This window comes from Accipiter gentilis, chromosome 16 (genome assembly GCF_929443795.1).
Source record: "Accipiter gentilis chromosome 16, bAccGen1.1, whole genome shotgun sequence".
In the NCBI taxonomy this organism is placed as follows: Eukaryota; Metazoa; Chordata; class Aves; order Accipitriformes; family Accipitridae; genus Astur; species Astur gentilis.
The window spans coordinates 29,478,829-29,492,719 of record NC_064895.1 but is presented as its reverse complement, the minus strand read 5'-3'; the positions used below and the strand labels follow the sequence as shown (position 1 = coordinate 29,492,719).

At 51.6% G+C, this 13,891-nt stretch overlaps 1 protein-coding gene across 7 annotated transcripts in view; it reads right to left on the bottom strand.

Moving 5' to 3' along the window:
* The window catches only part of NCOA1 (nuclear receptor coactivator 1), a 185,307-nt gene that overhangs the window by 8,716 nt on the left and 162,700 nt on the right, over positions 1-13,891 (bottom strand). For all 7 annotated transcript variants that reach the window (XM_049819308.1, XM_049819312.1, XM_049819315.1 and 4 more), the window contains exons 12-15: positions 11,805-11,988; positions 8,708-8,893; positions 6,251-6,377; positions 1,687-1,855 (exon numbers count right to left, since the gene is read on the bottom strand). In XM_049819308.1, the coding sequence (XP_049675265.1) occupies positions 1,687-1,855; positions 6,251-6,377; positions 8,708-8,893; positions 11,805-11,988 (666 nt within the window). The remainder of the gene's footprint in view (positions 1-1,686; positions 1,856-6,250; positions 6,378-8,707; positions 8,894-11,804; positions 11,989-13,891) is intronic.

Genomic DNA, 13,891 nt, shown 5'->3' with positions numbered 1-13,891 from the left:
CCATCCCACCGTGTCTGTGGTAGCACAGAGAAGATGGTGGGTTTGGTGAAGTCAGGGGATGCAAACCCCTACCTGCCAAGAACACATCCTGGAGGGGAACTAGCAACACGTTTTCTTCCCAAAGATGCCTTTATGCTGACGCGTTGTTTCTCTAAAGATGTATTTCAAGCAAATATTTCATGGAACTATTCAAAATATTTCTGAGGTTCAGTTGAAGCCATGGAAAAAGCCCAAGATTCCCATTAACAAAATGATCCCTGGATGGGAGCAAAGCTGGGTCAGGGTCCAAACATGAGACAATCCCCCTGAGCCAGGTGCTCCTTGGCTGGGGAAGCGCCAGATTGGCATGGGGATGCTTGGCAGCATTGGGTGCCATCCAAGGGCATCTCAATCCAGCGGTCTGATGCTGCTGGAGCCTGTCTGGTGCAGGAAAGGGTTGCTGGGGAGCTGTGCCAGCTGAGTCTGCAAAACCCTTGTGAAAACACTGAGCTGTTGCAGCTGTATCTTTGGCAAGAGCATCTCTGATCCTTTGTACCAGAGAGGCTGAACTCCCTACCACTAACTTGCAAAAAAAAAAAAGGCAGGTGGGGATTTTGGAGGCACAGCCTTGTGAAAAGGGACATGGCAAATACCTGACTCAGGAATCAATTCACTGACAGGTCCCCCAGATTGCTGATGAAAAGATAAACCCTCCCAGTAGTGCAGTGCAAGGCATCTCGGTGGGGCTGCAGAAGGAGATGTGCCGCCTCTGGGCTTAAATCACGCAGGGTCAGGCCCAAAGGAGCCAGAGGGATTTGCTCTGAGAATCTTCTCTCTTAGGACATCGCGTTTATTAACAGGCTTTCGATTCTGTTCCTTGTTTTGGAAAAAGCATGTGTGTGAGTGCTATGGGGCACGGAAAAAGAAACCACTCGAAGAAAAATCCCAAGCGATCCATCTCATTTTCCACATCCCTTGCTAGCTCCTCTGCAGCCAGCTTTCTTCCCCTGCCATGCCCCGTTATTTATGAAACCTTGGACCCTTCAGAGGCATCTGCCCCCATGGATATCTGCAAAGAGGGAGTCTCCACCGGAGCTCAGCTGCAGCAACCAGGGCCCCAGTGCTATCCAAGTAAGACAGCACCACTAAAAGCAAACCTCTTTTTTTTCCCCTGCAGTTCAACCCGAGACAGAAGGGCAGCTGCACTGTAAGCCAATCTTGATAGTAAGGGCTGCACGGTTTCATACCAGCAAGGCCATTAGATATATTATTAGGCAGCACAACCCAGGCTCAGGAATCCCAGGCTGTGGGATTCCAGCTGGAAGGCTCCTCCGTGCCCTAATCCCCCTGGTAAGGTGGGGAAGCGGGACAGCCTGCCAGCTCTCCCCATTACATGAGCCGCCCAGGGCTGAAACCGCTCAGCCGCCTCCTTGCCAGCCTGCCTGTTCTCATGGGGCATTGTGTTTGAAAAGCAGAGAAGTGAGATATTGTATTTCACGGGGCTGTTTTCCAGCTTTTTTGGCGGGGGGAGAGAACAGCATGGTGTTAAGTATCGTGTCTGAATCTGATGCGCTCGTGTGTTCCCACTCACATCTGGCCTCCCGTTACCACCACATGTTGGAAATCCTCCTCCACGCTCACGTCAAGCCTCAGCATCTGGCCCTATATATGACCTCCAGTAAGTCCCATGAGTGGTTCTCTCTTTACCTGGACAAGTTTGTCGATCCCAAGAGCTCGATCCAACTCGGCCAGCTCTGTCTCGTCTTTGCCACTGAGGAAGGAGACGAGCTGCTCGAGCAGGGCTTTCTCATCGTTCCGACCCTCCGGCGTGGTGGGAGGACACAGGAGCTCGTCCAGCTGCGAGGTGATGCACTGGCTGCAGAGAGAAGAAGTCAAGAGGAGGCACGTTAAGGTTTATGAAGCAGGGAGGAGGCTGAGCTGGGAGAAGCTCGAACGACACAGCCCCTGCAACCGTGGGGACTCACTCCCCCCCTGCTGCACCACGCAAACCCCACGGGATGCAGCCTCATCCTGTGGCTCCAATGCTGGCTGAGCCCGCTCAAGCTCGAGCCCCGTGACAAAACCTGCTCATAAGGATGAATCTCTCCACGAAACGAAGCCTGAACAGTGTTTTGGTGAGGTTTGGGAAGAAAACTTGGGTGCTTTTGCGTGCTTTGCTCCCGCAGGCATTTTGGGCAGGACAGCAGGATGCAGAGCAAAACTTCTGCCGGCACGAAAGCGAGGAGGCTTGGATGGAGCTGGAGCAGCTGGAAGCAAAGCAGCTGAAGGCAAAGGGGAACCTTTGAGCCGCAAAAATAAGATTTCTGCAAAGCTCGCTCAATATTCTTTGGGAATAAGATTAATATGTAATGAGAGACATTCCAATGACGTGACTAATAGGAGTCAATCGGATTTGCTGGGTCTGACACGATGAAGAGAGCCGTGGCACATCACGCTTGCAGAGAGGCACAAAGGCGAGGGCTCGAACATGCCAGCAGTTCCCAAGCAGCAGACATGTTTATCCTTTTAGCTCCAGATGAGGACCAGATGTACAGTAAGGAACTGAAGCCAATCTGACCGAGACCGCTGCAGCCAACACACGCAGCCTAATCCAGGGAAAAGAAATACTCGGCGTTGGGATTTCTTAAATTGCAGAGTGGGAGCAGAGAGGGAAGCAGGGAGACAGAGGTGAAAAGCAGGGCTAGTTTCACTCCATAGCCAAGGTCCCTGCTACTTGCTGCTTTTATCAAATCCAGTTTTTCAGTGCCAAGGTCAAAGGACAAAGTTTGCTGCACAGACATTGTTCTTGCAGAAGAAAGGGAGGACAGGCTTCTTCTCCACATTAACAGGCAGCTAGAGGAGAAATTCGGGTTGGCACTGTCTGTTCAGCCCATGCCGGACCTCTGCATGGATGGCAAAAGTTGGTCTATAAAGAGATCATGGGGACAATACAAACTTTCTGTAGTAAAGAAACCTCCAGCTGTGCAGCCCAATCCAGCTTGCAGAGCCTTCCCCACGCCTCCTCTCCTCCAGCACCATGCCATGGTGGGGTTCAGGTGAGTCTCTGGGCAGGTGAAGGGGGGCAGAGAAGATCCTGGACCTCGTGCATCATGTCCCCAGTCATACTGGTTTTGTGTTGCAAAGGTTTTCTATCCACCCCAACCCTTCAAGCTTTTTTTAAGGCGAAAACTCTGATTCTGCATGCGGTAAGGAGAAGAAATTCAGCTCCTTGCAGAGATAGTGTCAAATGCTCCTTGAGGTCCTGTAAAACATCTCCCTGGCATGGCCTTCAAGCACTGCTCCAAAAGGCTGCAGGTCTCCAGCCCTGCACAGATGTCCTAGAAAGCTCAGGCATCTCAGATGACACTGGGTGCCAGTGCTGAGGCAACCGAATCGGGCCCCGGGTGGCATGTTTGACCTTGGGGGATTAGAGGAATGCATGGGAGAACAGCTACCTGGACTTGCTTCAAGGAGCCTTGGACCTGGCCCAAGGTGTCCCTCTTCTGCAGAAGACACGAGCTCTTATGCTTGAGACACAAGAGAGGGGATGTTGTAGTCGTCCCACTTTGTCAAGAGGCAAAGACAGGGGAGGATTTGGGGAATAGGAGAATTTAAAAAGGAAGCTCGTCTTCCTCAGGACACACAGTGCTGGGAGATCTAGGCACCACTAGCTCCTTAAACAAGGTCAGGACCTCAGTCCACCTCCAGCTAACGTGAACCTCCCAGCTGGGAAACCTTTACAACTCCCAAAACAAAAGCTCTGCTGGTTTGATCTTAGCTAAAAATATATTTCTCGGTCCTGTATATCTGCAGTCCAAAGGCTCTGTCTCCTTGCTCCGACTGCGGTCTCTGTCGGGTGGACAGGCAGCTGCTGGGACCGTGGGCGTCTCCCAGGATGAGCGTGTCCTCCCCAGCTGGAGCGCATCTGCAGTCTTGAGGACCAAAGTCCAGAGGCTTTTCCCCAGCAGAATGTCTTTCTCTCATCTGCAGTGGAAGTGGGGTTTTGTAGTTGGATCACCATGCCACTAGATGGAAGTGTTTAGACCCCACCAAGATGCTGCCAAGGCAGGTCTCACCCATGATGCTTCCATCAGACCTAAGGTTACTGAAGATACGAGAGGGATCTGAGCTGGGAACTAGCTTCTTCCAGTGCTGCCTCTGCTTACCAGCTCTGGCAGGAACCACCCATGCCCAGAGACCCTAATTCAGGAGGAACAGGGGCTCACCAGGACAAGCAGCTCTCTACCTCTCCTCTTGCTGTCATCTCGTGGCCCCCATCCCTGTGTTGGCTCGACCAGTTGCTCCCACCACATCTCCACCGCATGGGGAGCCCGACCTTGCTGCAGGGACCTGACGGTGCCATGGGGAGTCCCATCACGCAGCATGGTTTTTTGTGCTTTCTCCCCGCTCAATGCCGAGAAAATCAAATACTACCTTGTAAAACCCTGACCAGGCTGCAATTTTGAAGTGTTGTTGAAACCATCGCTCTCCAAAGGCAGGGACTGTGTGAGATTTGTTACCTCCACCAGGCTCTCAGATTTGTTATCTCACCAGGCTTCGGGCAGATGCCGCCGCTCCAACGGTCCAACCTTGTCTCCTGGCACAGGGCTCTGCCCTGAAAACCACCCAAGGTGTTCTTCCCTCCCAAGGACTCACAGGATGTTGCTGCCAAATGCTTCCCTCCTTGATACCTGCACAGGTCCCAAGCCTTCCACGCCGATCTCGGTCCTCACTTAATAATCCTGCTGCAAAGAGTGAGCCAGAAGAAAATCCCTTCCTCCCAGCTGCGCTGGCAGGGGAGACAAAGATGTCTACAGCCAGCCAGACTGACTCAGTGCTTGAAGCACAAGGCTGCTGAGTAAGGTAAGGTCATTTTTACCCCATAAGCAGCATTTTAAGGAACATTCATAGCTTAAAAACCAGACTGATTTTTCTAGCAGCTCTGCCCTTTGCCAGGTATGCCCTACCAATCTTATCCCCACAAGATAATGACGCCGGCAAGGCTTAAAAAGAAAGCTACTTCCTTGCAGCAAGGGCTCAGGCTGGTGTAAATGCTCAGTTAAATGGGGATTTGTTTTATCTCCCAGCTCTTTCAAGCAACAAGAGGTTAAGTCTTTCCAGCAGAAGTCCAAGATCCAGTTGCAGCAGTGGAGACCACTCAGGGAACTCTCTTCATGGGCTGAGCAAAGAGCTTTTAGAAATTAATCCAAATTTAGCCCCAAGAAAAGGATGTTTGGCAACTGTCTTGCTCAAATACAACTCTTACATGTGTCTTCTTTATGACTGGAAAAAAAAGATTGTGCTCATCTGCTAAAGGCTTTAATTAATAGAGGAAATTCTGCCTCTTTGCAAAGCAGGGCTGGGCTTTGGCAAGAGGATCCAAGCAGAGCTCACCAGTGCTGGCTCTTAAACCAGGTACCTGAAGCTCTCCCCGGGCCAGGGGGAGGATTCACCTCCCATCGCATCAAATCCATCTCCATGAGCACTGCTGCCAGCGCTGCTGCCTCAGTGAACACTCTGGGGTGCCCCTTGCCCAGCAGGGCATCCACCACTGAGCTCCATCAGCAGGGCTCACCACCCTTCTGACCTCCTGTCCCAAAATATCTGACCTATGGTCTCCTCCAACCCCTTTATAGGCAAGGACTGAGGCTGTACTTTGGGCAGGTGATGACCCCTTGGGCATGAACCCCAAAAAGGTGGTTAGAGGACCGGAGGGGGTTATTTGACCTTGGATTAGAGCTGTGATAATTTTAGCTGAAGCCAAGCACATGGGGACTGCAAAAAGCTGCAATCACATGAAAACACAAAACTGTCCCATGGTTCTCCAGATCCCACCACTGCTCCCGGCAAGAAGGGATGCTGGCGAACACCAACCCAAATATTGGCACTGGCAAGGGACAGCGGGGATTTGCAGCATCCTTGACTCTGCCATGGATATACAGGATTATTCAGGTCTAGACACACCCTGGATGTCTCGCCCCAAGCCACCTTCTTTGTCTACTCACACACTTGTCCCTAGAGAGATAACGGATCTCATCTCTCACATTGTAGCACCCTACACAACCCAAGTCCCAGTGCTTTTATGGTATCAGCAGCAACCACCACTGCTGTATGGCGATGGGCAGTCATGCTCATCCCAGCCAGCACTTGCTGGGTTTCCAGGCAGGTAGCAAAACAAGGCCACGTCTCTTTGACCCAGGCAGCTATTGCCAGGATATCCCAATGTTCTCCTGGGAGAGGTCAGGAAGCCGCCAGCCCCACAGTTACTTACTCTTCAGGTTTATTCAGTGTGCCTCGATTCATGGCTGCCATGCTGTTGTCCGTCCAGGGGATCTGCTCCCCCATTCCCGACTGTCCAAACTGGTGATCCGGCACCCCCATCTCCAGCTCAGGCATTCCTGGGGGGGAAAGCAAGATGGAGGGAGGAAAGGTTAGTGCGTGGGCAGGATTTGGGTGCTGCTGGGGAGACTGGGCAAGCTCAGAGCAATGGGAAGCCAACTGTGTCCTAAAGCATCCCTAAAATGGATGCCAAGATTCACCAGTTAGGGCTCTTTTCAACCCGAAGTTACAGATATTGGGTGTGGTTTCCTAACCATTAATTATAAGCATGAGCTTCTGGGTGAAAATCTATGCAGATACTGCACATACAGCAGATATATGTGACCCTGCATACCCAGTATGTGCAAATGTTATTAAAATGTTCTCCTTTTCAGAACATTTCTAGCAAGATTTTCAAAATTTAGTCAAGTTAAAGGGTTTCTTCTTGAAGGCAAATTGTTACCACTGAATATTTTAGCTTAAAAAGTAGCCCACACCCATTAGCATCTTCTGCCTCTCTTCTGGAGAAAAGTTAATTTGCACAGGGAAAGGAGCCAACGCAATTAAATTAAGTTGTAACAGAACCTGGAGCCCAAGCCCAGGACAGAGAGATTTATGAGGCTGGAGACTTTACGTCATCCCATTTGAAATAGGAATTGGGATTGAAGATCAAACGGCATCTCAGCTGAACCAGCCTGTGGAGATCCAGGGAGATGGAAACTGTAGGGGCAAGCGCATTTCTGGCTGGGGTGGGATCTCCGCCACATCAGGATGTGCTATTGGTGGCTGCCCCTATGCCAAAACTCCTGAGTTTCTAAGAGAAGTGCCGATGAAGGCAGTTGCTAAAGATGAAAATCTCTCTTCTTTTAACGAATCTCAGCTGTGCTGATTCTTATCCCAATAAAATACATTATTTCCTTGAAAATATCTGTGGTTACCCAGTGCCCCGTGTCTTCGCTGTTGTCACAAGGAGCCACCAGCTTCACGTGCCACCCAGTCTGTGGTGTTTGTCTCAAAAAAGAGAAAATAAGAGCCCTAAGAGGAGGGAAGGGAAGGAGGTCCAGCTCACGGACACTTAGCAGCCCAGCACACACACTGGCACAGCGGCTCCAGCCGAGCACTCCTCTATTTCTTGAAATTTCTTAAAAAACAGCCTTAAGGTTGCTTGGCAACAGGCAGATCCTGGTGGTGCCAGCAGCAGCTCCAGCCGGGCCGGGGAGGCTTGTGGCACAGTTGTGGACCTTCCTCGACTCACCCAAAAATGGTTCCCAGGCTCACTGATGCTGAAGATTGTGGATTGTCCCAAGCAGAGCATCATTTACTGGGGTGTAGGTGACCCTCCTCGAAGCAGCCAGACCTGGCCGTGGCTTAACGGGTATCAGGGCAGGATGTAAAATAATATTATATAGCTGCAACTGCTACAGTGACACAATGTGCAGGGCTGATTTCTGCCTCCCTTCCTGGAGGTGACTCGGAGGAGGATGAAAGCTCTTGTGTGATGCTCTCCTTCTCAAGACAAGCTGCCCAAACCAAGAGCTTCACAGGATTCAGAAGGACCGGTTCTGTGCAGGGCTATCCAGAGCTGTAATAAGCACCAGCCACACGCATCCTGCATCCATGGGCTGGTGGGAGTCTCACCCTATAAGTGAGGCCAGAGCTGTGCTCCAAAGCAAACGGTGTGTGGGATGTAGGGCTGATGCTCTCCTGGAGCCTGGCCACCATCAGAGAGGGGACAGCGGATGAATCCGGCATGATCTTCTAGTCCCACGCTATCATCGTGAGAAGATGAGATCTGGGTTATTTGCTTTCTGCACCTGCAGGCAAGCTGTTGTACAGCCCCAGTGCACAGTGGTAAGCAAAGTTCCTCTTCCAGACCATGTTTAGCGTTGCTTGATGCATCGAGGGAAGAAGCATCAAGGGAAGCAGAGGAGGGCAGAGTAGAAGCATCCACAACCCAGGCTGGAGCCCAGGCTGCCAAAATGGCTCACGGCAAGGTCTGCGGTGTTTTGCCATCGGTGATTTCAGCATGGTGAGATGAGACTGTTGCTTCTGCAGCTCTTCTCCTGACACACCAGCTGTGCTCCAGGTCTCGTGAAAATTAAACCTCGACCAGAGCCAGGGGAGCGTGAGGTGCTGTCACCGCTCGGGCGAGGGGATGCAGCCTCCTTTGACTGCCTCCCTGGGAGCTGGGATGGACAGAAAGGTCTTTCTTTTATCTGAAACTATACCGACGCAAAAAGAGAGAAAAGAATAAGCACAGCTTTGAAGCTCACTGCTTGTGAGAAGCTGGTGGTGAACAGTGATGCTCGAGCTCCACCCTGCAATGCCTTTTCTCCCATGGGACTCCCTGGAAAGCCTTAGCATGACCTGGAGAAGGTGGAGAGGAGCGAATACCTGTGGCTGTACATACCTGTGTCGGGTGGGAAGGGGTTTGGTGCGGTCACTGTGCCCCTGCCCTGCTGGGATGGCCCGCGGGTGTGTGGGCTGCTGCCGTTGCTCGCAGGACAAGGAACCGGCCTCAGCTGCGCTGGCTCCAGGGGGTCACAGAACTCAAATGGGGTCCGACCAGCCTGCACGCCCTGCCCGCTGTTCATTGCTAGAGATTCGTTAAATTATTAAAAAAAAAAAAAAAAAAAAAAAAGCACAAGTCAGATCTATTCCCAAGGCTTGTTGCAAGATCACCGGCACTCAGCAGATTCCTTGCCCTGCCAGGAAGGGAGCCAGCATCGGTAAGTTTGGTAGGCGAGAAGGGGGTCGTGGTGGGATGTCGCCTTGCCTAAAGCTGAAAGCTCAGTCCCATGTGTGACTTGGTCGCCCACAGTGATCCTGGGGGAGCTACCCCTCGGTGACAACAGCCCCTGGGCAGTACCACAGCATTGTACCATGCCGTGTGAAGGTTAAGGAGATCCGGGAGACAGGCTGGCACCCCAAAACCAGTAACTGGAGCTTAAAATAATCAGCTGGGCATAAAACATAAACAGTGGACGTTAGAAAGGCAGAGGGGGGATGGGGGTTGCATCCATCTAACATACATAGACAGGGTTTGAACACTGCTAAAAGGAGGGTATCAGGACCACAGTCAATTCCAGAAGCTGAAGTGCAGCTCTCTCGCTTGATGTAGCCACATCAACCAGGCTCTGCTCCCTCCGGGGATGACCCTGGCACAGGAGCCGTGCCCCCCTTACGCCTGGCAGCTGGAGGGGAGCCTCAGCAGCACTGCTCCCTGTGCTGCCTTCCTGCCTGTGCAGCTCTCATCTATCACCTGCTGGCTTTAAATCAATTAAAATGATGTCATTAAGCCTCACATTATTCTAATTTTTATTTAGATAGGGTTTTTGCAAGTTCAGCTGCAGTTTGCCATCAAGGAGCACGTCTTAAATGCTCATGTTGAACTTGCAAGCTGGTGGTCACCAGCCATGGCAACCCCTCTCCCAGCCAGGAGCATCTCTAAATCCTCGGGGACCGGCTTAGGGGTGCACTGCTGCCGCCCCACATGAGTTAAAACCCGATGGCAGTGCCTTCAGTGAGGCTCGTGGTGGATCTCCTTGGCGGTAACTGCTATTTTAGACGCTGTAACCTAGGAGGGCAGCAGCTGGCATTGCAAGCACTCGCACTGCTGCTCCTGCCGTAAACGTGCTCAGCCTCCTCCTTGCTCTTAACTTGGATGCAGGATTCCCTTTCCTCCAAAGGCAATAATCCCTGCTCTTAATTATGTCAGAGCATTACAAGTGTCCCTGCTGCCGAAGGTACCAACTGTCTCAGCCCTGGGGACAAGAGGGTCCTTGGCAAGGAACTATTAGGCTTGAGCAATAAGCCTCATGATGAATTCAGCTCGGAGGTGATGGGTGAGTCGGTCCACGCCTACAGCTATGGGGCTGACAGCTTCTTTTCACCAGCCATTTCCCCGATGGAGGGAAGGCACAGCACGGCTCCCCAATGCCTCTGGGCTCAACGCAGCCATCACTCATCACCTTTCCCACATCCATCTCTTACGCCCTGCCCTGTACATCTTCTTTTAGCCGATACTTCAATTTATGAGACCCCAAACTCTTCCCCTATGATTTATTGCAGGAAGGGCGATGTTTCAGCCCATAGCACTTTGCTTCAGAGCCTGCTTGCAGCTCGCAGAGGGTTTTTCTGTGGGGGTCAGAGACCTGCAAGCCATTGCTTGGCAGTGCGATGCTGCGCCGCCCTCGGGGGGGCCCCCCTGAGAGCCCACTGCAAACCCAGCCTCCCAGGTGAGCTTCACCCCACTTCACAGCACCATTTTGGCCATGCTCACATCACTGCGTTGCTTTTCCTTCTGCTACGATGCTCCTATCCTTTTAAAGGCTCCACTTCTGCAACCCGAGTCCTCCGAAAATATCCCAGCCCTGCCTGCCAGAGCTGCCTCGCAGGCTTCTTGCTGGGCTGGGACCCAAAACCTCCTCATCTGCATTTGCTGAATAAGTAACAGGAGGATTATCCCTCCCCGGGCAGGACGTAGACCAGCAGCTAACTGGTTTATACTGGGCCCTGTACTGCTGCTCGCTCTTCCTTCCCTCTGCTCTAGAAGCTGCACTTCAGCATTCCAGACTCAGCGTGATTGGCAGCGGCAGTGATACGGGGGATGCAACTGATAATTATATCCATGAAAAATCAAGCACAGGACAGGAAAAGCACCACAGGGCTGGGACCGGCTCTGGCATACTGCCCCAGGGATGCCATGGTACCAAAGGGGACAGGCGAGCATCCCTCGCACCGTGGGGCTTGGGGCTGGCACGGGGACATCCATCATGGCAAGTGCGTGATGTGGGCTCTGACCAAGCATACTGCGATGGCAAGAACCACTGGGTGCAGTTATCTGGGCAAGTTTCTGCTGCAATTGGTAAAAGCTTGCTTTCCCTGTGGCGTATGCGGGTGGTTTGCTGGGAATAGCTGTGCTTCTGTTACTGCCCAGCCTGGGGAAGCCCAACCCGAGGAGCCCCAGCTTGAGCCTCCAGCCATGAGGTCCATGTATGCTTTGGCTACGTTAACACCCTGAATTTACTATTTGACTGCAGGCTCCTCCAGGAGAGAAATCCTAATTTTTATTTTGGTAAAACTGCTCACTTTGGAAAAAAATCAGGTCTTTTTTTTTGTTGTTGCCTAAAAAAGAGGTCCTGATGCTGCACCTGAGTCTATTAAGTCCCAAATCCCTGTCTGGAAGCAACAGTGCTGCTTTGAAACCTCAGACACCTCTGGGTGAGCCTGCCTGCTCCCTTGTGACCAAGCACACATCCTGGGGGGACTGTATCCTGTCCTCTTACTCCCATCACAGCTGTTTGCAGGGGGACCACAGGGCTCACTGCCACCAGCCTTGCACCAGCCTGCAAAGCCCAGGTCCCCCAGAGCATCACTGCAGCCAGATCCAGGATGGTGGTACCCCAGCAGAGCCGGTGATGGAGAAGAGTCTCCCCTCCCACTGACCAGCAAGGACCCAGTTTGGGGGGGGCGAGTGCCAGCATTTCCCAGGGGTGGACACATACGGTTGAGTCCCGTGGGGGCTCTGGCAGCGGTGCTGGGCTGCAGGGGGGCTGCCAGCATCTCTGGTTTGACGGCGACGCTGGTCACGCCGCTCTCGCTTCTCTCTGGTCCGCACAAGCCGGGCAGCTGAGCTGCCTTCTCCAGCGAGGGCAGGAGCTGGTCCAGCTGCTCCAGTTCGGCAGCAAACTAAGGAAGGAAAAAAACCAAACCACAGGTGGGTGATTCAGCCCAAACACAGCATCAGCGAGACCGAGTGCTGTTTTCACATGTACATAGCCCCCCAACGCTGCTCTCGCCATCCCTTCACTTGCCGAAACACCGAGCATCTCACATGGATAGAGAACCAGCCCTGCATCCTCTGCCTGGCTAGATGCAGACCCTGGGGGGACAAGGACTGTCCCCCACCACACATGGGACCCCACCTTGGAGTCCAGTCCTCGGCAGCAGCTTTGAGATGCTCGCATGGTGCAATTAGCATAATTATTAACTGTATATATAACCTCCAGTTGCTTTAAAACAGGACATAATTTGCTTTGTTAATATACACATGCTTACACTGAAATGATAATAATAAAAAAAATGGTCTTTTCTAAGAAACAGAAGTGACTTTTTGGAACAAGTGCCCAAAGCTGATGCCGGCCTTGGGCATATAATTACCCTCAATGGGGTAGTAAAATGTCATTCAGCTTTTCCAGCCATCATCATGGCTAAGAGTGGAAGAGTAGATGTTTAGCCTGGGGACTCAAATAAATGGGAAAGTTACTGGGAAAGGGATTTGCACCAGTGGCTGTAATAGCAGCGCTGTAAAGCAGCAGGTTGGGATTAAAGGGGTTGAGATAAATGAGCTTTGGCTAAAAAGAAAAATATCTCAAGGGAAGCTAAATGCTTTAAAATCTAAGGACACATACCACTTCCAGAAGAGCCCCCCCCAGCGTTAGTGAAAGCCTGGCCATTAACACAGGGTAATTAATAGATAACTTGATAGCGCTAGGGAAAATCTTTTTATTTGCTAGAGGGAATGATGCTCCAGTCTGGAGAAGATGGAGAAATCTGGGAGGAACTGGTACCCTGGCTTCAACGAGAGGCTCTGCCATCAGCTGAGATGCGAGGCTGCAGCCGACAGCCCCTGCCCAGGATAAATAGCCAGGAGGCTGCTTGCTTTGGGCATCCCTGGGATGCCTCTGCACCTCCCCGGCTGACAGTGCAGCGTTAAAGACCTCTCACCAAGGTGACAGCTTTGTCCCTTGGCAGAAGAAATCGCGGGAAGTTTCTCTCTAAATCCTAGCTGAAAAGATTTCATATCTCAGCTAAAATCCTCCAAACCGGTGGCAATCCCAATCGCCACTGCAACCGTTTCCAGTTTCACTTCCACAATGCACAGGTCGGCACATCGCGAGGACAAAGCCCGGGGTGGCTGCGGGAAGCTCAACTTGGGATGGACCCTCCAACAATGGTGGTTCCATTGAAACCACAAGCTCACGCTCCCTGCCATGGCAGAGATTTCCTTCTTGACCTTCGCCACTCTTTTTTCCCCTTTCCTGCAGTCTCATGGTAGCACCTGGGTAGATGAATTGGTATTTTTAATATACATGACAGGGCACGTGCTTGTTCCTCTACAGTGGCATTTTGTGAATTACATGGTATTTAGACAACGCTGATGATGAAAACTGCACCATGAGCAGCAGGCATCAGTATTACAATTTATAACAGACTAACCAGTCTTTTTCATTTCCCCCATATCCTCTCCATCAAATCCTAACCCCAGAGCCCTGAGAAGCAGAATATCCTCCTAAACCCAGGCTCACAGAGAAGAATTAAATGCAGCAAATTCAAGTCCTGCAGCAGAAGTTTGCATGTCTCAACTCTTCCAAAAAATGTAATTTCTCAACCAAGCAGAATTTCTTTAAAGTTCAGGTTTGCAAAAGGAAGAGAACTGAGGCGAATGGGAGACATCCATGATATGGCAGAAATACACCTTCTCAACTTCATCTCCTCCTGCAGGGAGGTCATTTTGGAGGCAGAAGGAGAAGAAGGGCACAGAGGGAGCTGTGGGCACCCAAACCAGACATTAAGCAGAGATAAAACAGGA